This window comes from Phallusia mammillata, chromosome 2 (genome assembly GCF_965637545.1).
Source record: "Phallusia mammillata chromosome 2, kaPhaMamm4.hap1.1, whole genome shotgun sequence".
Lineage (NCBI taxonomy): Eukaryota > Metazoa > Chordata > Ascidiacea > Phlebobranchia > Ascidiidae > Phallusia > Phallusia mammillata.
Window position 1 is genome coordinate 15287104 of NC_137253.1, and position 21850 is coordinate 15308953.

The following is a 21850-nucleotide window of genomic DNA, read 5'->3' on the forward strand; positions in this document are numbered from 1 at the left end:
TGCCCCGCGACCCAATTTCAGAAAAGGAATATCTATGTGACCCCTTGATGGGTATAGCCTATACACGTGAATGATGTGTGTACAATACATTTACGCACGTCTACCATTTATTGTGACAATGACAAAATAACGCATGTTTCGTTTCGCGACCCACAGTTCGAGATGCCCTGGTCTAGGCTACACTGCGTAGTGTAACCTTAAAATATATAACAGATAGTACACTACATGTTAATCAGATTTTCGTCATTTTCCGAAAGCTTACGCTGCTGCTTAAAATCCTAAATTGATCTAAGCTTATTACGATGTGAAAAAAGTAGGTGACTCAAATTGAAACAATAGTCAAGCAAAGTAGAAGTTTTAGTCCACATAGTACAAGACCACAAAATGTTTCACGTAATATTTTATTTCTTAACATTTACTCTATTCAAAAAAATTATCTTTTCCGAGTGTTCCTTGGCCTTCGTTTTTGTTTCAGCTTCTGTTTTTGCTTAGTTTGTTTTCGCGCTTTAAGAATCTGTTCGGGTCTCTTTAGTTCAGAGCGAACTTTTCCTTGTTTTCCGCCATGATTTGAAGACTTTCCTCTTCCTGGTCTTCCAAATTTTCCACCATTTTCGTAGTTGTCCGAGGAAGATTTATTTTGAAACCCTCCAGCCTTTTTCTGGAAACGTTTGTTGCGACAACGACCTCCTGCGATGCGGAAAAACATGTTTATTTACTGCGGGTTTTTCAACAAGTAAGTTTTTTTCATATTACAATTGGTTATGTTTTAGTTAATTCCTTTAGCGTTAAGTTAGCGTTTGTACATCCGCCAAAACGGAGTAAGGGTTACCATGGACCTAAAGCTATAAAATAGGGAAGACCAGTAAAGACTATAAATTTCCACCACAACGAAACAAGCAATTTTACAAAATATTTGTCAATAATTTCAACTGGTTTAAGTTTGAAAAATATTCACAAAATTACTTGCACAGACTAAGTGTGGCGGCCACCATATGATGTGGTCAACAATTATGGAGGCGAACATCAGGGTTTTTAAAAAATACTGAACGTTGTTGAAACTGACTAAATAAAAACATGTCAAAAAGAAGGGCATCAAATTTTCTAAGGCGCCGTCCATCGAAACAAAGATAAATCTTAAAAATAAGGAAGGCATAGCAACCTCAGAATGAGCAAAGGCAAGTGCTTCCTTCATTCTAGGTTCAAGCTAAGTTGGCTTTTTCTACATAGTGTTTGTGCCATTTTTACTCTGCAAGAATATATGTTCCTTTATTTTTAAGTATTTTCTCATGTTGGATATAAAAGTTGAAAATTTGCTTGCCCTGGACTATAACATGCTTGTCCCTTAGCTATGTTAGGGGTAAGCGACTATACGTAGGTTGTAAAAGTTAAGCAGATGAATAAACAGTTTAGACGTTAGGGGTAAGAAACAAAAATCATTACCTGAAAACAAGATCAGTGTTTGTATGTTTGTTTCGGTAAGTTAACCTTTTACAATGTTATGACAAAACCAACCAACCTCTCCAGTCCTCCTTGCCATCAACTTCTCCCTGACCTTCTCTCTCGTCAAACTTTGTTTTTTTCTTCCATTCGGCATAAATGTTTTTCTTGTACGTAGCCGATATCACTCTTCCACTTTCTGTCTTAATCTTCTTTTTTGCCGGTCCCACATCTTGTGCATTCACAAATTTCTTCCGTTTTCGATCCCATACCTTTTTCTGAGTTCTCTGCTTCCGTAACTAACAACAAATCCGAATGTATTAGCCACATTTCAAAACAGCACATTAAATTTGAGAAATTTGGTAACACTAATTGCAATACAATTGATACATAACAGTTTCAGTTCACAACTATGTTAGTAACCTGAAATTAGAAGATATTTAAAACCTGTTTACAAAAGTATGTTTTGCATTCAATTCTAAACAAAGGAGTATTGAAAAACAATCTCATTTAGATGTCTTTAAAGTTTAGACCAGTGTACCGAATCGGTGGACAAATATATTCGGTCGAGTCAGCGGTTTTTATGAAGATTCGGTTCCGTCGAACAATTTGTTGCGATTCGGAATGAACCGAATCTTTTACACACTCAACATTGAAGCGTAAACGTGTCTTTTTCGCCTAACTATATACCACAGAATCATTTAAATCGCGTTAAACATTTTTTCACAACTAGCATCGAATAATTTTATTGGGACAAGACCCTTTAAATTTCCGCTTTGCTTGCGTAAACGGTTGCTGAAACGCTCTCATTAAAAAAATGTTTAACTGCAGGATTCAAGTTCTTCTACATTTGTTACACACCGCTTTTAAGGTTTGTTTACCTGCACATCTTCATCACCCATTAAGTCCAGACTAACATTGGAGGCTTCTTTGGCAAAACTGACTTGACCAGATGCAACAGACAGTCTAAAACACAGCATGGGGTTGAAATAGGTTTTACTAGTATGTTAAACTCGGTGTCACTTTGGACTAACCCAGATTCTGTGTGGTGGTCTTTTGGTGTGTAACCAATAAAAAATTGTTCATCACGAAAATTTTGTCGCCTTTTCTTGAATTTCTTTTTTTCCATAAAGCCTGTAGATGACGGTTTTATAACTCGAGCAAACACATCCTGTTCAAACAAAATGAAATTGAATAAACACACAAAGTTTTGAAGGTAGTTAATGCGCAACATACAAACCTTTAGTTCTTCTTCTGTTACTTTATCTTCATCATCCATTTCAGAATGTTGAGAACCCTTTGAAATACTAAAACATTTGTTCATTTATTAGAAATAATATTTAGTAGAAAGGATAGATTTTTGTTGGTTTCCATTAGTGATATATAAGTTATGTTGTATGTATGTCATATAAGTGTATTTTTAACTGATTTGTGCAAAAAAATGTTTTACACATGACATTAATTGATGAATCGCTTAGTTGTGCAAAATGATTTTTTAGTTATTTTTCGCTGGTAAGATTACCAAATTTTAACTCGAGAAAGTCTTTGAATAACCTGTTCCTTTTTGTACCATCATGACTAATGGACACTAAGCATTAAATCCTAATATAAAACCGTAAAATGTGTTGATATTATTAGATTAGCCTGAAGGACCAGTAAGACGCACAAAAAATAAGCGTTTTACGAAGTCAAAATTTTTTAACTGATCACACAGAATAAAAAAGTGATGCTCTGCTTTGAATATCACGTTTAACTTTAATTTCTAACTCCAAATTAGTGCATTTTCAAACCTAATGGTGATTTTAGATGCTTTAGTAACAAGGATTAAATAAAAAATATCATTTGTTACCATTACCAACCATTCAATTCAAACAAAAACAAAGTATGCTTACTTGTTGTGTAAGTCGACATCATCCTTCAAAGTCTTTATTTTTTCTTTGTATTTGTCAACAAATTTAATATTTCTTTTTCTCGTTTTTTTCATCACAGAAGCACCAGTGCTTTTGGTTGTAGCCCCAATTTCAAATATGGTCTGTGAAAAAGATATTGACACCAGTAAGTAATCAAGTTGGCAGTCTTCATTTTTTCAGATTCAGTCACAAATTTTATACTACTTGGGTATTGCCATGTATTGTCTTACACCTTTCTAGTTGGTCAAATTTATGTCAGACCTTTCCATTGCAGACAAAACAAGTTAACAGTAAACACATAGACAAAACACCAAATATACGAGATGATATTTTTTAGGTTTTTCCCGTTTTATACAAGAGAAAATAACAGCACTTTACAGCTTAGGATAATCTTATGCAGCAAACTACAAACAGAATATCTCTGCATTGTTCAAAATATATGCTCATAAAATTATAAAAAAAAGGCCAAGACCACATACTGATGTTGGCTTGTATTTCTTCACATTTGAAAGCAGTTCCAATCGAGCACTTTCTGAGGAATCAATTACATCTCCTGCACAAGATTCGACCAACAAATTAGTTCACTACCAGTCAGCACGGCAGATGATAGATATTTACCATAAATTGGGTGAATTCCAATTTTGGTTGAGATCAAAATTTCCTTTGTCCGTTTAATTGATTCGGAAGCTGCTGCTGGCCTTGATTTATAATACTGCCTAAAAAATGCAAGTATTGTATTAGCATGAGGAGAGAGTAGCATGAAAAATAACAGATTGAGTCACACTGCATAAATATGGCACATTGGCAAATTAACTAGTTAATTCCCACTTGTAAGCATTTTCGGACACTTTCTGGAGAGCTTGGAGTTCTGAGTTTTTAGCAATGGAAGCCAAAGTTGATCTTTCCTCATCAATAACAACTTGTGCCACAGATCCATACAAAGAGTCCCATGCTAAATAACAGATCAAAGTAGCATACTGGGATTTTTGTTAAACACTTGTATTTTTGTTGAACACTTATGAAATAAATAATGTGCAATACAATTTATGTTATTAAGTCTAGTAAAAAAACTGATCAAATTTGAAATCTTGCCATTGACCTGGCATTCTTTTTGAACAAAATGTATGTGCCATAACTGTCCATACCCCAGTTTCTGCAAGTGGCAGGGTTCTCAAACACACTTTGTATAATTTAGGAAAGCCTCAGTGACAAATGAACACATCTTTGCCCATTTGCGTACCTATACCTTCCACACACACATACAACAGATTTGGAGATTGAAACAAACAACTGTCACAATAATTTCCGTCCGTCACGAACATGTGTCTACCTTGATAGTTTTCATTGGGGTTTACAAAGCTCAAAGGGCGACCGAGGAACAAATGTAAGTCGATGACATATGGCAATTCATCTGGACAAACTATGGAGTAGGCAGTTCCTGTTCGACCAGCTCTTGCAACTCTACCTGAAAAAAATATTGATATTTTAGAGAAAATATAGAACACTGCAAAAGGAATATGTTGGGCAGTGTTAAATAACATTATATACTGTACAACAAAAGTATATAGGGAATCTACATAGTATTGGAGAGTATGTCATGTTTGATAAACCATATAACTTACAGTCAATGTGACTTGCAGTGACAAGGTTTGTCAGAGCTTTATTTCGGAAAGTTGCAGTACTTACTATTGCTATTACAGAACAAAGCAAGTTATCTACTTTCCATACTATAAAAGAAAACAAACCTATTGCTAGACCTGAAGATTAAACTGTACATTTTGGCAATCAAACCCGTTTGTGACATCGCCACACACATATACATTTTGCACAAAATATGCATTAAATAAGCTTGACATGTATGGCTACAGGGCCATTTATACATCTTGCCTACCGTGCAAAGCCATTCAGATCAGTTTTTAAATCTAGTCTAGCAAAACAGTTTTAATCAATTCATGCCCATCAGTTCATCTATATTTTAATACATATTTTCATGGCCATATTTAAGTGTTGCTGGCTGACGCATGCAGGCGAACAGCTGCAGGTTGTGTACCCTTGCTTGAGCCAAAATACTTAATAAAGAGACATCTAACACAAATAAAATTTAGGGTGAACAATTCATGAATTCAAAGAAAATTTAGGGTGAACAATTCGTGAATTCAAAGAAAAGTTAAAAGCTGTCCTATAATAAGCAAACAACTTAAAAAATACTGTTAAAATGTGTTTCGACAACAGTGGAATAACTTGCCTACTCGGTGCACAAATAACTTGGATTTAGAAGGAAAACTGTAGTTCACCACATTATCAAGCATCGGAATATCAAGACCACGAGCTGCTACATCAGTTACAAGTAGGATCATTGTAGTCTTGTTACGGAACTTTGACAAGTTGATTTTACGCGCAGTTTGATCCAGACTGCTGTACACATAAGAGCAAACAATTTCGAACTGCAACAAAACCTGTATAATGAGAAAAAATCCCCTTCAATAGTTAATAGATAAAAAAGGATATGCAAAGAAAACAGCTGTTAAAAGAAAACAAAAAAATACTACTCATAGGGCATTCAGTATCAGTAAAACAAAACATTATGGCAAACAAATGACAATGATTTAGTTGTCATGTTTTTTATCCTCAAAAAATAAACTGCACCCACTTGGGCCCTTTGGAAGATTGTAGATCAGTAATACTTAAATAACTCATGCATTTGTAGAAATTAAATGTAAAAACAACTAGAAGGGTGGCTTAGCACATATTGCCCTTGCATATACACTATAACCACTTTTAAAACATTGATATATTTCCTATGCTTATTTCATATTGGGTCCCATACCATCCACTGTCTTTTATAACCTTAGTTGTTTCTGCAAGCAGAAACTCCCCACACATGCAAGGTTGTAGATAATGCATTCAAGAGATAACTATGTAAAAGTTTAGTGTTGTAAAGTAAAACGCAGTGATCGGGACTGGTCTTAAATATTAATACTATGTAGAGAACAAACTATATAAATTTAGATTCACCCCAGGTATTGTTTGAAGTATGTAATATTTAACGTTCTTTTTCAAAGAAACAAAGGAGTAAGAAGTGGCATAATGGGGTAAAACAAAAAATGAATAGCAAATTCTACAAGCTGTCCAATTTATATTCAATTCGAACATTGTGAAGAGGGTTACACATTTTAGAGATTAGTTGGTTAAGTTGTGGAGCTAGAGGGCAAAACATAACATTTAAGGACTTAGTATGTTTAATAAACTTTGCAAATTTCATATCATTATGACGTTTTTTTAAAAGTTCATTTATTTTTTAGGCCTAGTTAAGTAAATGTTGGGGCTACAAGGTAAAACACATCAATTGAAACCTACAAATAGCATGGTCCACATACTACCCAAATTTTATCCAATCCCGACACTGTTTAAAAAACTGACCCATTTTTGGGGGCTAGTAGTAACTAATGGGGTCCGACACACAAACTAAAAAAATATGAAACCTCAATGACTCAATCAATAGTATAGCACAATTTCAGCCCAATCCGCCAATGTTTAAAATTTCGACCACTAGAGGTGTTTTGAGCAACAACCGTTATTGTTTCTTACATCATAGGGCTGTTAACAACCCCCTAACTGCCATGGCACAAAACTGTTCACCAAGCAATCCACAAAGTCACAAACGAGTAACATACAACTCCTTGCCCTTGTAACACTATTGAGCAACAAAAATCTTTCGTTTGTGGTGCCCAGTAACATACAAATACGTTTTACACTTTGGGGGCTTGTAAGGTAAATGTTGGGGCTACAGGGTTGAACACACCAATCGACATCTATAAATGGCATACTCTATAAGCTATCCAAATTTCAGCCAAATCTGACACTGTTTACAAACTCACCCATTTTAGGGGGTAGCGGGGCAAATACTAGGGTTATTAACAAAAACAAAGTGGGATGCACATCTACATAACAAAATCTACCATCTGTGTAAATTTCATCCAAATCCATCTAACATTTGATGGAAAAACGAGTCGGACAAACTTTGGGAAGAAAATAACCCATTTTAGGGGGCTAGCGGGGTAAATACTGGGGTTATCAACAAAAACAAAGTGGGATGCACATCTATATAACTATATCTACCATCTGTGTAAATTTCAGCCAAATCCATCAAACATTTAATGGAAAAACGAGTCGGACAAACTTAGGGTAGAAGAAAAAAAAACATTTTGAGTAAAATCAATATGTGTCCCCTTCAGGGAAGGGAACCCATAATGAACAGAACAGAGTGTTAATATTCCAGCAATGCTCTTTATAAAATCTTGCACAACAGATGTCATGTTTGATAAATCATGTAACTTACAATCAATGTGAGTTGCAGTGACAAGGTTTATCAGAGCTTTATTTCGGAAAGTTGCAGTACTTACTATTGCTATTACAGAACAAAGCAAGTTATCTACTTTCCATACTATACAAGGAGCAAGAAAAACACAAATTTTGCAAATTTAACTTTGCAGCAATTCTAGTTAATATTTAGCATGCCTTGATGACATCATGTAAAGTTTTGTTTAACATAGTAAATCAAAAATGAAACATAAGTTAAAATTTACATTAATTTAAATTTAAAAAGTCTGTTAAACATTTAAAGCAAATTAAAATCACCGTGTAACATTTATTCCATCCTAATCAGCTAAAACTGCCTTAAATTATCCAGTTTGGTTACCTGATATTTTATAAAGTTTGTAAGATCACAGCCATAGTATTTATAAACTTATTACATACACCTTAAAGATTTTTACATAAAGTATGAATATATATATATGTGGAGATTTTGAGCCACCAGTCAAATAGTTTAAGTGCACCAGCACCGACAGATGAGAAACCCTTTTCTTAATTGTATGTGTTAAGACTTTTTTCTTAATTGTATGCCATTTAGTGTCAAACATTGCAGATAGTTATAAAACATCAAAATAGTAATGTGCATCAATGTACTGAGTGTGTTTAATCATACCTAAGAATTACCTCTTTAATATATTCCACATGGTGTTTTGTTGGAACAAATACAACAGTTTGTTCAGTTTCGCTGAACACATTTCGCAAAAGATGAAGCAAAACTGGAAGTTTATCTTCAAAGCGACAGTGCAAAAATGCAAGCTGCAAATAAACACCAAAATCAAAAGTAAATCTAATATTTGTTGCTCTTTTAAAAAATATTTTCCAATCCTAAACGCATCTAGTTAGTTGTACCCATGTACTGTCAATAAAGATTTTGGTAACATTTCAACATATATTTACAAGGAAATATGCAACTGACTGTAATCAACTGCTTACTCAAAATTGACTTAATTTTTTTTTAATCCCTTTTTCATTAAATAACCAACTTTGTTTGAGATTAGGTTATTTCGCTTAGGCATCTTAGACGTAAGCATTGCTACTAAGTGCTGGTAAAAAGCTGTCAAGTTTCTGATGACGTAAGGATTAGTGTTGACTTTTCATACATGTGTTTGTTTACATAACCCCTAATATGAAAGCTGAAGTCTTTAGTCTTTACACCCTTTCTGTTACATATCAGAATGAGTATTAGATAGTTTAAAGTTATGAGCTACACAACATAAACTAAATGGGCTTAAAAAAGAAATTTTGTTCAATCATTTAATCCCAAAATTTATGTCAATTCAACCTAGGTCAGTTGGTGTAAATCATGTAACCATGCCTAATTATGTACATTACAATGTCTATACAGGCTTCAACAAAACCCTTTCAAAAAAATCCTAGTTTTTTTTTACATTCTCTGGCAAAGGAGGTATAGATATAGTGAGACAGCCATACATCATAATGGGCATGAGCAGATGAGATATTCAATTACACATTGCCTCTGATTTTTTTCATTATTAGCATTACTTATTGGTTAAAAAAAACTAGAAGGGTGGCTTAGCACATATTGCCCTTGCACATACACTATAGCATATTTTGAAACATTAATATATTTCCTACACTTATTTATATTGGGTCCTATATTAGCCATCGTCTTTTATAACCTTGGTTGTTTCTGCAAGCAAAAACTCATGGGTCCCCACACATGCAAAGTTGTAGATAATGCATTTCAATAGATAACAATGAGTAAGTACGATAACTAATTGAGGTTCAACACACACAAACTTAAACGAAGGAAACCACAATGACTCAATCAATAGCACTGCAAAATTTCAGTCCAATCTGCCAACGTTTAAAATTTCAACCACTAGAGGTGTTTTGAGCAACAACTGTTAATGTTTCTGATGTCAAAGGGCTGTTAACAACCCCCGAACTGCAATGACGCAATAACGATAATTGGCATACTTTACAAGCTATCCAAATTTTAGCCAATTCTGACATTGTTTATAAACTCACCCCTTTTAGGGGGCTAGTGGGGTAAATACTAGGGTTATCTGGACAAACAAAGTGGGATGCACATCTACATAACTATATCTACCATCTGTATAAGTTTCAGTCACATCCATCAAGCATTTGATGGCAAAACGAGTCAGACAAACTTCGGGGGGAAAAACATTTTAGGGGGCTAGCGGGGTAAATACTGGGGTTATCAACAAAAACAAAGTGGTATGCACATCTACATAACTACATCTACCATCTGTGTAAATTTCAGCCGAATCCATCAAACATTTGATAGAAAAACGAGTCGGACAAACTTCGGGGGAAAATACCCATTTTAAGGGGCTAGCAGGGTGAATACTGGGGTTATCAACAAAAACAAAGTGGGATGCACATCTACATAACTACATCTACCATCTGTATAAGTTTCAGTCACATCCATCAAGCATTTGATGGCAAAACGAGTCAGACAAACTTCGGGAAAAAAAACATTTTAGGGGGCTAGCGGGGTAAATACTGGGGTTATCAACAAAAATAAAGTGGGATGCACATCTACATAACTACATCTACCGTCTGTGTATATTTCAGCTGAATCCATCAAACATTTGATAGAAAAACGAGTCGGACAAACTTCGGGGGAAAATACCCATTTTAGGGGGATAGCGGGGTAAATACTGGGGTTATCAACAAAAACAAAGTGGGATGCACATCTACATAACTACATCTACCATCTGTGTAAATTTCAGCCAAATCCATCAAACATTTGATGGAAAAACGAGTCGGACAAACTTCGGGGAAAAAATACCCATTTTAGGGGGCTAGCGGGGTAAATGCCGGGGTTATCAACAAAAACAAAGTGGGATGCACATCTACATAACTACATCTACCATCTGTGTAAATTTCATCCAAATCCATCAAGGATTTGATGGAAAAACGAGTCGGACAAACTTTGGGGAGAAGAAAAAAAAAGAAAAAAAACAAAAACATTTTGAGTAAAATCAATATGTGTTCCCTTCAGGGAAGGGGACCCATAATAATGATGTGATGCGGTCAGCTGCAGACAAAAAAATTATGTAATCCCGTATTGAACTTCTTTTAAACCTACTTTAAGTTGGTCACTAAGTTTTGAATCTACATCCAGACGAACTAGAGTGGGATCATTGAGTCCAGCTTTGGCAAATTCTATCAACTGTTTTGGAAGTGTTGCAGAAAACAGAAGAGTCTGTCGATCTTCTGGCAAGCGTTTTAGAATCTCATGAAGATGTTCGTGAAATCCAAGCTCGAACAATCTTAACAAATACAAACATTTGCAGATTTTCAAAGATATATTTTTTTAAATAAAGAACTATTTGTGCTAATACAACACAAGTTAATCAAGGTTACCTGTCAGCTTCATCAAACACAACATATTGTACACAGGAAAGTCGTAGTTCCATTTCAACTAAAACATGCATTAATCGACCAGGTGTAGCAACTATAACATCTGGATTTTCATGTAATGCAGCAAATTGGTCATCCATTTTGTCACCACCCAGAATACAAGCTGCTTTTAGTGTTGTAAATCGACCAAGCTAAAAACAAATAAATATTTTGTATAATTGGCTTGATCAGATCCTACTACATATAACCGAAAAATCTAAGTCAGCATTTTTCAAACTAAAGTCTTTATTGTGGTCACTTAGTGCAGTGGTCTTCCAACCTTTTTTGAAAGCGACCCCAATTTAAAAGAAAATGAAATCAGCATTTACATGCAACCCCATTTTTTTTTTCCCCCAAAGTTTAAAGTAATGCCGAAACTGAAACTTTTATCGTGTAAATTTACTTGTTTAATTTTCAAGTAGACTTTAAATATTAGCTTTCAGCGTGCATTATTACGCTCAAATGTAAGACTCCAAAAGTTTTATATAATTTGGCCAATCTACTTCGCGTTGTTTGTAGAAATCAGTAAATGTATATATTTTTCCCTGTCCCGCTGTATTACTTTGGACAAAATATGTGATTCATAGGGATGTATCGCGGAACAATTAATGGTTTGGACATCCTATGTTTTATATTGATTATTATATCACAATGATTAGATTGTGACACGAACTACCAAGCTGCACTGCAAAACATGCACAAAGGTTGCGAACTAGAACACAAGCGTACCGTTTTATTAGGTAATAAATTTAAACGCTATTAAATTGAATTTATAGCGACCCCAGAAAAAGTTTAGTCAATCCCATTTGGGGTCACGATCCACAGGTTGAAGATCACTGATTTAGTGGTTGACGGCTCAATTTCGATAACCTCCAAGATGTCACACCTTTACAATCTTACTTGTGTGATAATCATGGCTTTTTAATTTCATCACAAGTAACAATGAAAGTAATTGTTTTTGCATAATTTAATATCTTAGTTTTCTCTGTGATGTCAGAAAACCGCTCTTAGATCATAATGTGTGTTGCGATATGTGTAACCATGCAAATATTACTTCAGTGAAATGAATCCTAAAAGCTGTAGTGGTAAAGACGATAATTTTTAAGATTTCGTTTGCTTAATTAGCTTTAGCATTAAAATTATTTGGACCATGAGTCAAATTCGGAAAAATTATAAAACGTTTGTTATAAAAATGAAACGGTTTGGCCGCTGCCCTAGGCATCTGAAACAATCTATGCGGCCTACTCAGGTGTCAATAAAATGTTGGTTGGCCTTCATAAACGTAAACATACCTCAATTAACACACATGACCAAACGGATTCTGAAGTGTACACTTTGATGATCAGACAATATTCGCATTATTTCATCATAATGACTAACAAAGATTAATTTTTAACTTAGTAATATACTGGGGTGAGTTAAAGTTTCATTAATTTTCCCTTGTTAGACACTCGATGGGTGAGTAAAATAAAAAAGGTTGGTCATCTTTGACTAGACCAGGGGTGGGCAAACTTTTCAGTGCAAGGGCCGCATTCAAAGGTTTTTAATCTTATCGGGCCGCATAGTATTTCACCAACGGACGCCAATTGCTTACTTGTTTTTTTGTTTTGAAATAACTTGTGTAAAGGATTTGGTTTATATCACATATATATATCATTTTAAGTCGCCTGAAATGCCCAGATTAATAATTTCTAACTTGGTACATTAGTTTAGCTGAACGGAGCTAACTGTTTATGACGTCATAAACTGTATTGTGACGATTGCGGTGCCTGTTCTTTCGCATTGTTTGCACACAATAAGCGGATAAAAAGTCTGGCGTATATGGTCACTAGGCTGGTAATCTTTTTTTCCAGTCTCACGAAAGCTGTTTTTAGCTGTTTGAAAATCAAAATATTAGGCAAAATAGTTTTAGTTACGTCACGGCCGCCAGTACATGTATTTTAACATACATGGCCACGACCGCACAAACTTGTCTCCGCGGCCGCATGTCGCCTTACGGCCGCACGTTGTGTACCCCTGATTTAGCCCAAAATATTAACATAGTATATTTTCAGCTATGTGCAAATACGTTTGTTGTCACTTTAATGATTGTACACACATTGGTTGAAACGCTACAATTGTAATTGTTTTAAAAAATAAACAAGCATTTGTTTCAACATAGGCTACACCACGTTTTTTTGTTAATAAATTCCTTGCGCTAACATTAAACAATGCGAGCCGCTTTTAATAGCCGTGTTTAATGTTCGTTGCAAAGAACTGCAACGACCTAAACTTGATCCAAAGTGACCAAAGTTTTGGCGTCAACATTGCAAAGTGGGCTGTATTTGAAAACGTAAACCGCTTTTACTTTATCAAACAAAGAAATTGTGTCAAGTGACGATTTGCATAATAACGTGGCAGAAACAACCGGCTAAAGCACGTAAAAAGTATCTGCGTTTAGGCAAGTCCCATCCCCGTTATTTTTAAAACTCTACGCCTGTGCTTATAATTCTATTCAGCGTTGCTGGGTCACTTTCTCTTCAAAGTTTGCGAACATTTGGCGGGCCGCACAAACTCCTTTGCCGGGCCGCATGCGGCCCGCGGGCCGTAGTTTGCCCACCCCTGGACTAGACATTGGTATTTTTTCATTTGCTAATAACACTGCGGGCCACGGAAAATTGCCTCGCTGCCGCGTTTTGGAGACCCTGATCTAAATAGACACCCGTTTACATTGAAATCCGTTTCAAAGAACATTATTTGACAAGACATTACTAATGCCAACCTAGAATTGTCACTACTTGTTACATGTATATAATATATATGTTGGATATATCCTTGATCTTTGAGTACATTATATGTACAAAAGTTGTAAGGTTTCAAACAATAATTTTGGAAAGTTGCAGTACTTACTATTGCTACTACACAACAAAGCAAGTTATCTACTTTCCCACAATACTGTCTGCTGTTGCCAACATAAAAAAATTGAAATTAAAAAATAAGGTTAGGGTCAAAAAATAATTTTTTGCCAAAATGCATGCATTTGTGTAAAATCAGGATGGTTACCAGACCTCTTTAAAGAACTTCATTGTTTGGAGAGCAAGTTCTCGTGTTGGTGCAAGAAGAAGACCTCTAGCCCCTATGGTGCTCTGTCTTGTTTGTAGCTTTTCAAACAAAGGGATAAGAAATGCTGCTGTCTTTCCACTTCCTGTCCTGGCCATAGCAACCACATCTTTATCGTCCATGATAAGTGGAATGCACTAGAAAACAATTAGTGCAATAAAAAGTATAAACTATATGTATTCTTGTATTCTTTTTCCTATTGTACATGTACATGTATTTTTTTTCCTATTGTACATGTACATGTATTCTTTTTCCTATTTAAATTGTATTCTAAATTGTACATTTACTACATTCATATTTGTAATTAGGTAATTAAGCATTCAATATAAGCAGACATGTTTTTAAGCCCAACCCTGTATTTAAGTGCATTCTTTTAAAAATAAGATTGCATAATGAAAAGACAAATGGAAAATAATAAGCTGCAGACAGTGCTAAGATCTCATCATTGCAGGTGGTGATGATAGATAATCTAGCCATATTGGCTAGAGTAGCCATCCAATGGCACTAGAGTTTGTTGGAAGTAACAGGTAAAGATATGGAAAATGATTCTTACTTTTCTCTGTATTGGAGTTGGAACCTTGTAACCTTTTTTAATAATTCCCTTGTAAATCAAGTGAGACAAACCTAAAATGTACATATATATACATAAAGAATATTAATCTGTTTACATACACACAACCTTTGTATGACAGTTATCTTATATAGGGCAGGTTTGAAGTTATTGTGGACAGAACCACTTTACTAAAAATAATAATAATGCTTTAATCTCATATATTGCGTATTTTGTGTAAATCATGCACATTCATCAAATTTATACATCTTACTAAATTTCAGTTTTTAAATCAAATTGCCTTTGATGACACAATAGTTTGTTATTATTGCAAGTTTTGGCCATCATGTATTAAACAAAAACACTTGAAAAACTCAAAACAGATATGCAGAGAGATGTTGAGTTGGGCAGATTCCTAACTAAATTGTCAAAAACGAAACTTTACAAATAAGATGAAAAATTTCAAAACAGACACTTTATATATCCTGAAATAATTTAGTATATATGATGGTCATCAAATATTTTGCAAAAAAAACAAAAATATCACTTGCCCATGGATTGAAATCCTCCAGATTTCTTTTTCTTTCTGTTTACTTGGGAAACAAGCTTTCGTGTATCCAATTCAGCCTCTGATGTATATCCAACATCATCAACCAACGAAACAAGTTCAGTAATGTTGCTTTGTTTGACTTGACTTTCGGCATGGTCTACTCCCATGTTGGACTAATTACTGAAATAAGTTAAAACGTTTTTGTTGGAGAATGTGGCAACAGTTTGGCATGCAAAGCAATGGTTTGTTAAGATCCTATAAAAAGATAAAAACCATGCCCATCCCTTGCTTAATGAACAAATCAAAGTAAACATGACACAATATTATACACATTGCATAATCTTAAAGTTCTTGCAAATACAGGTGCCCATAATCTTAAAATTCTCATCATTTGCGCACGTACCAAGTACCAACTACCAACGTTTCGTAACTACATTGCGATGTGCAGCAACAGCAATGAGCAGCTCACACATGTGTTTTGAAACTAATAATCCAGACCAATCTGGTATCGAATAAAAAACACTTCTTTGCTTTTTATATTTTTAAATTATTTTTGATTCTGTTGACAAATGGCCAGGGTAACGAAAACGACTTCGTTGTAATGGTTTTTAGATAGAAATGAGGACAACTTTTGAGGTAACGTCTATGATCATCCAAACCAGAGGTCCCCAAACTTTTCTAAAAATTTTGCCTGATGGACCCTTTGCAATCATTTTTATATTTCGCGGCCCTATTGAAATCAGAAAATGCTATGGGAAAAATGCAAAAACCACACCAATAAAAGAAAAACCAAAACTATCAAATACGGTAAGCGATAAATGGAATGGGGCGCGACGGCCACTCCTCCATTCAAGTGTCAGTTGACCCATGTTTCTTGTAGTAGACTAGTCCAGTCACGATTCTTTCTAATTTAACAACATTTCTAATTAATGCGAACGATTCGGCGATTGTAGGTAGCCGAGTACAGCATAAAAGATGCCGGTACTTCGTTATGTCACAAGAGACATCCTAAAACACGCTATTATCGAATAATAAAGCATAACCAAAGACTTATAGGCTACCTCTTTCGCGAATGCGCTGCTGAAGAACACTTCGTTCATCATGGCTCTCGTTATTCCTGAGAAATTCCAGCATATCTTGCCTATCCAGAACACAAACATCGATGGCAGACGTAATATCATGTTCGCCATGTGACCGCCATCAAAGGCGTGGGTCGCCGATTTGGCAATTGAATCTGCAAAAAGGCCGATGTCGATCTGTCAAAACGCGCCGGCGAGCTGACCGAAGACCAAAACGACCGGGTTGTCACAATTATGCAGAATCCGCGCCAGTATAAGATCCCAGACTGGTTTCTTAATCGTCAGAAGGATGCCAGAGATGGAAAGTTCAGCCAGGTTTTGTCCAATCAGCTTGATAACAAGCTCCGAGAGGATTTGGAACGCATGAAGAAGATTCGTGCTCACAGGGGGTCTTCGTCACTACTGGGGTCCCCGTGTTCGCGGTCAACACACCAAATTCACCGGACGACGTGGTCGCACTGTCGGTGTGTCTAAGAAAAAGTAAACATTTCCTTCTTTAACATGAAAAATTGCTGCAACTTTATTCACATTATGCGGCAGGTATAATTTGTATGGAAACGGCAAAAAGGGGTGATAAAGGACGCTGTCATATGTTGAGTTTGCTTTATTTTGCTCAAGGAAATAAACCGCAGTATCGCACTGCAGTCTACCACTAAATCAATCACCAATCGCGGTAGTGTTGTATCCACACGCAATTTTCACTTTTTCACATCTGCTGTGACGTAAAGATAAAATCTACAACTTGATGACGTGCGGTGTGAGATCTTTTATTGTTACTTTGGGCCAAATTTGTTTTGTCGCATTTTTAGACACAAACAAAAATAAAATGGCAAAGATATCGTTGTAGCCTACTTGCTGGAAAAACTTTTGCAAGTATTTATCATTCTGACTGAGTGACTGTTGGTTTCATAATAATTTATCACTGAATCAGCCAGCTTTTGCTAAGGCGCTGCGGAGCTGCGGCACCCCTACATTTTTTTCTGCTTAATATTCCCACTATTATATTTCAAATAACATTCATCACAATATTTTTTATGCTTAAACAATCAGTTATATAACAAGCATAATTTCTGCCTTAATCGGCACTCCAGTTTCATTGCGTTTAGTGCGCATGCGTACCCATGCGCACTTGGAAAAGCTGAATGCCGGACGAAATATGAGACAGGGGGCTGTGGCTCGCGCCTCGCGCAGCACCACCCGTATCGTATAGCCCTATATAGTTATGTTATCAAGATTACTGCATCTGCATGACTGCAAATGGGTTTTTTTTTTCAGTTATGATTTAATTAAAAAGTGCAAAGAAAAAATAGTATACAACACCTTTTATTCCAAATATGTAAGACAGAAATAAGCAACAACAAGAAATACACAGTTTTAATTTTGATTGGTACCATAGAAAAAATGGCTTTGTGGCTGTGAAGTTAAATGCCTTCATGAATTTCAGGCAACATCGAATGCATAAAGAAACAATTGCAGGAGCAACAGGAAATTTAAAATACTTAACTGATAAAAATTTATAATCTTGGTGAAAACTTTTATAACACACAATGTGGAAAATGTTTACAATTAAATATAATTTCAAGAAATTGGAGTGTTTGAGCCTTTTGTGTCAATACAAATGTAACAAATCCTTCCAAAACAATAATGGCCAAAGCTAAATAACTCTCTCACTTAACACCTAGTAGCTTTGGACAAATAAAATGAAGAAACTGATAAACAGCAAACGAGTTACAAAAAAGGACGCAGCAAAGTCCAGTTTGAGAAAAATCTACACACAAAACTTATATGTAGTTTTTAATTTTGTCAGTTATTATTCCATTAAAACTATATGGCTAATTTTGGGTGTGCCTCAAGTGAAATGAAACATGACTTTGACATTGTTATAATCATTTTTTTTCATAAATGTTGTCCAACTCAACTACTTCGACCGACCTTCTCTTTTCATCATTTTTTTTGTTTTGCGTATTTTCAACCGCTACGTTTCGAACCTGTGTCGAGTGTGTTTTCGTGCCACATTATCACTTTATGCTGTTGAATGTGGTCAAGTGAAAAAACAAACAAACAAATGAAACCGTCTGTTGTTTACACTTGTGTTGAATAATGCTTGACGAAAATGACGTCACAATGGATCGAGTTGCTAGTGTAGCGGTTGCGACATAGTTTGTGCAAACTTTGCAATATTTGTTTACCAAAATAGCTCGGTTTTGACTCGCTAGCTCAAAGCTTGCGAGGAAGCTAAAATGTATAGCAACCAAATCCAACTGTATTGACAAATCGTGTTCGGACTTTGTAATATTTCCTGTCGCAGTTAATTAGGATGCATATTCGACTTTGTGATCTGGTGTTTGCGAGCTTTAACCGTATGTTTTGTCTCGTGCTGTGATTGGACGATGCTTTATGTGGGAATTTGTGCAAGAGCCAATCGCAAGTGTACGATTTAACGCCGTTATCCGGAGTATATATAAAACCGCACACGTTCATTTCGATCTTTTTAGCTCTCTTCTTCCATCTCTCTCTCTCTTCTCGTGAACAATAAACAAACGAACCGAAGTGCAAGACACGTGTGTGGAGTTTCCAGGACTCCGGTCCTGACAAGCCCAGGAGCTTGGGAGGTTAAGGACGGTGGTATACCTCTTTCTAATTTGCAGTGACTACAAAAATTTGGTACCGCTCGAGTGAGGAGAACTTACAAAAATTTGCTGTTTAACGAGTGATAACTTGAGAAAAGCTCTAGTGATGTCAGCAAAGTTTACGACAAGCGACCAAAAGAATTACAAGTTTGCCGTCCAAATTTCTGGACTGTTTCTTTAAGCTAAGAAGTTGTAAACATTTTACTTTTTGCAGAAATCTGTATTTTATGTGTTGTCACCAACGTCGAGTATTTTCGTTTCTCACCGTTTTGATCATGTTTCTATTCTATCGTACACAATCAGTTACACCACAGTGCGATGTCTTTTCTTAAACGAGGTGAGCAAATATTGAAGTGCTATTCTTGGCTGATTTGTTATTTGTATGCATTTTTCTTTAACGAAAGTAAATCTTTTTACCACTCATGTTAAGTCTGTGCGCCCAAAGAATTGTGTACCGGTCTTTCACATTGTAGATCTCCTGCCCCCGACTTTAAGAAAGAAAGAATTTAACCATAAAAACCTCAAAACGTGTAGGTACTGTCCACTAGCCTAGCCATAGGAGTATATTGTTTATGCCACCGTGCCATTACATCGCATGTTGCGCCAATTGGGCGTTTATTGTTCTTCTTGTTCATGCATGATAAGCCATCTAGGCGGTCTTTATTACTTGTCCGATTATTGTATTACTACGCCAAATAGGCGGTGATTACTTTATTATTATTGCATTATGACGCCAACTAGGCGCTCTCTGTTTTATTATCATTGCATGATACGCCAACTGGGCGTTTTTACTATACATTACAAAAGAACGAACAATCGAAGCTTGTCGCAGCTTCCGAGCATGACTCGATACACGTACGTACTTTTTATTACTTTCCCACGAGGAATGAATACTATTATACTTCATGCGAATGATTGCTTACATCAATATACTTCTGAGTACCATCTCAATTTTAAGGTTTAGTCTGAACATCGGCTAGCTTGGGGGCAAACCTACATTAAACCAAAACTTGATTTCATGTTCTACTTTATCAAACGTATTCATTTATTGTACAATTTTTCTAGTTTAGTCAGCCAAGACTAACGCTTCAATTGCCAAGTTTATTGCCTGCCCAATTGTAACACATAATACTGAATTCGATTCTCAGGCAATAAATGCGCTGCTCTACCGTAATTACTATGTTCTATTGTTACAAATTAAAACTTATGTGTGAAATAAATGTCATTGTTATTTCGGTATACTGCTTGTTATTTTGTTGTTTCAGAAGCGACGTGACTTTCAACCGCTATTGTGATCAAGAGCAAAGGACATTCAAATTCACCATACTGACAGACACCGAATTTCAGCAATTCAGATGTCTGAAGATTGGAGACAATCAATCTCCAGAAACAAAACGTTACGCTCGAAATGCGATAATCAAACTCGAAATTCAAATAATTAGTGTGGTGCAAAAAGCGAATGTTGTTTGTTTTTGAATGTATAAGTTTAAACGTTTTAATGCCTAATACAGACAATATCGTATTTGTTATGTTACTTGTGCATCGTTGTGTGGTTGATCCAGAAATTTTCAAAAATCAACAAATTTTCAATTGCGTACTGTTTTCTGTTGTGTATGATATGTATTTTCTTGTGTGCCACTTTCATGCCCAATCCCGCAATGACCATATATTGCCCATTGCTCAAAAACATGGCCGGGGGGTATTTTGTAGCGGTTGCGACATAGTTTGTGCAAACTTTGCAATATTTGTTTACCAAAATAGCTCGGTTTTGACTCGCTAGCTCAAAGCTTGCGAGGAAGCTAAAATGTATAGCAACCAAATCCAACTGTATTGACAAATCGTGTTCGGACTTTGTAATATTTCCTGTCGCAGTTAATTAGGATGCATATTCGACTTTGTGATCTGGTGTTTGCGAGCTTTAACCGTATGTTTTGTCTCGTGCTGTGATTAGACGATGCTTTATGTGGGAATTTGTGCAAGAGCCAATCGCAAGTGTACGATTTAACGCCGTTATCCGGAGTATATATAAAACCGCACACGTTCATTTCGATCTTTTTAGCTCTCTTCTTCCATCTCTCTCTCTTCTCGTGAACAATAAACAAACGAACGAAGTGCAAGACACGTGTGTGGAGTTTCCAGGACTCCGGTCCTGACAAGCCCAGGAGCTTGGGAGGTTAAGGACGGTGGTATACCTCTTTCTAATTTGTAGTGACACGGTTGTAACCTTGAGACTCATCAGCGAACATTTATAGTGACTCGGTTTATAGCTTGTACCGAGACACCTTATTAACACTACACTAGTTCATATTTGTATCATTTGATTTTTCTAGCCTACGCCAGTACGCCTTGCCATATGGTGGTGAATGCTTGGTGATCGGCATGGCGCCTTCAATGGGCCTGGCGTACTGTGATTTATATATGAGTGTGCCGCCCGTGATCGCTGGTCATAGACGCTTCAGGGCTGATTACAGTTATGAATTTATGTTCATCTTGATTTTTTACAATAACAGTTGCTAGCTAGGAAGGTTGTTTTTCTATATATTGGCAGTTTTATGGTCTTTTAATCCTAAAAACTAGTAGCAGCATCATCAGTATCTTTAGCCACTGGAATCAGCTGAACTATGATAGGAGGTTCAATATATTGACATAACTTTTACAGCTGTTGCACATATTTGCTAATGTTTATTTGGCATTGGTTGTTTTCGCTGGCCGAAAGAACATAATCATCGTACATGTAAATCAAAATTATCCATTTTTAGGTAAAAAACAGTTAATATAAATGCCATTTTTAACCAATTTTAAATCTATTCTACTGTGAATACTCTGAG

At 35.8% G+C, this 21850-nt stretch overlaps 1 protein-coding gene and 1 pseudogene across 1 annotated transcript; one reads left to right on the forward strand and one right to left on the reverse strand.

Annotated features, from left to right (window-relative positions):
• Positions 1 to 387: 387 nt before the first annotated feature.
• LOC145212759 (ATP-dependent RNA helicase DDX54-like) lies at positions 388 to 15604 on the reverse strand. The gene is made up of 17 exons (XM_080081005.1): positions 15315 to 15604; positions 14767 to 14837; positions 14162 to 14350; positions 11079 to 11266; positions 10801 to 10984; positions 8346 to 8477; positions 5593 to 5803; positions 4678 to 4812; positions 4176 to 4299; positions 3966 to 4063; positions 3827 to 3900; positions 3330 to 3469; positions 2678 to 2744; positions 2472 to 2608; positions 2319 to 2403; positions 1517 to 1736; positions 388 to 687 (listed from the first exon to the last, which is right to left on the reverse strand). The coding sequence occupies exons 1-17, from the start codon at positions 15478 to 15480 to the stop codon at positions 434 to 436; spliced, it is 2475 nt and encodes an 824-aa protein (XP_079937131.1). The 5' UTR covers positions 15481 to 15604; the 3' UTR covers positions 388 to 433.
• A 774-nt stretch (positions 15605 to 16378) lies between these two features.
• LOC145212785 (small ribosomal subunit protein uS13 pseudogene) lies at positions 16379 to 16876 on the forward strand (annotated as a pseudogene).
• Positions 16877 to 21850: the final 4974 nt, after the last annotated feature.

Coding starts and splice junctions, on each gene's coding strand:
- LOC145212759 (XM_080081005.1), bottom strand. CDS start 15,480: ATGGGAGTAGACCATGCCGAAAGTCAAGTCAAACAAAGCAACATTACT. Junction 4,813..5,592: donor GTTATTTGTGCACCGAGTAG/GCAAGTTATTCC, acceptor TATTTTTTTCAG/GTAGAGTTGCAAGAGCTGGT. Junction 4,300..4,677: donor CCCCAATGAAAACTATCAAG/GTAGACACATGT, acceptor TCTGTTATTTAG/CATGGGACTCTTTGTATGGA.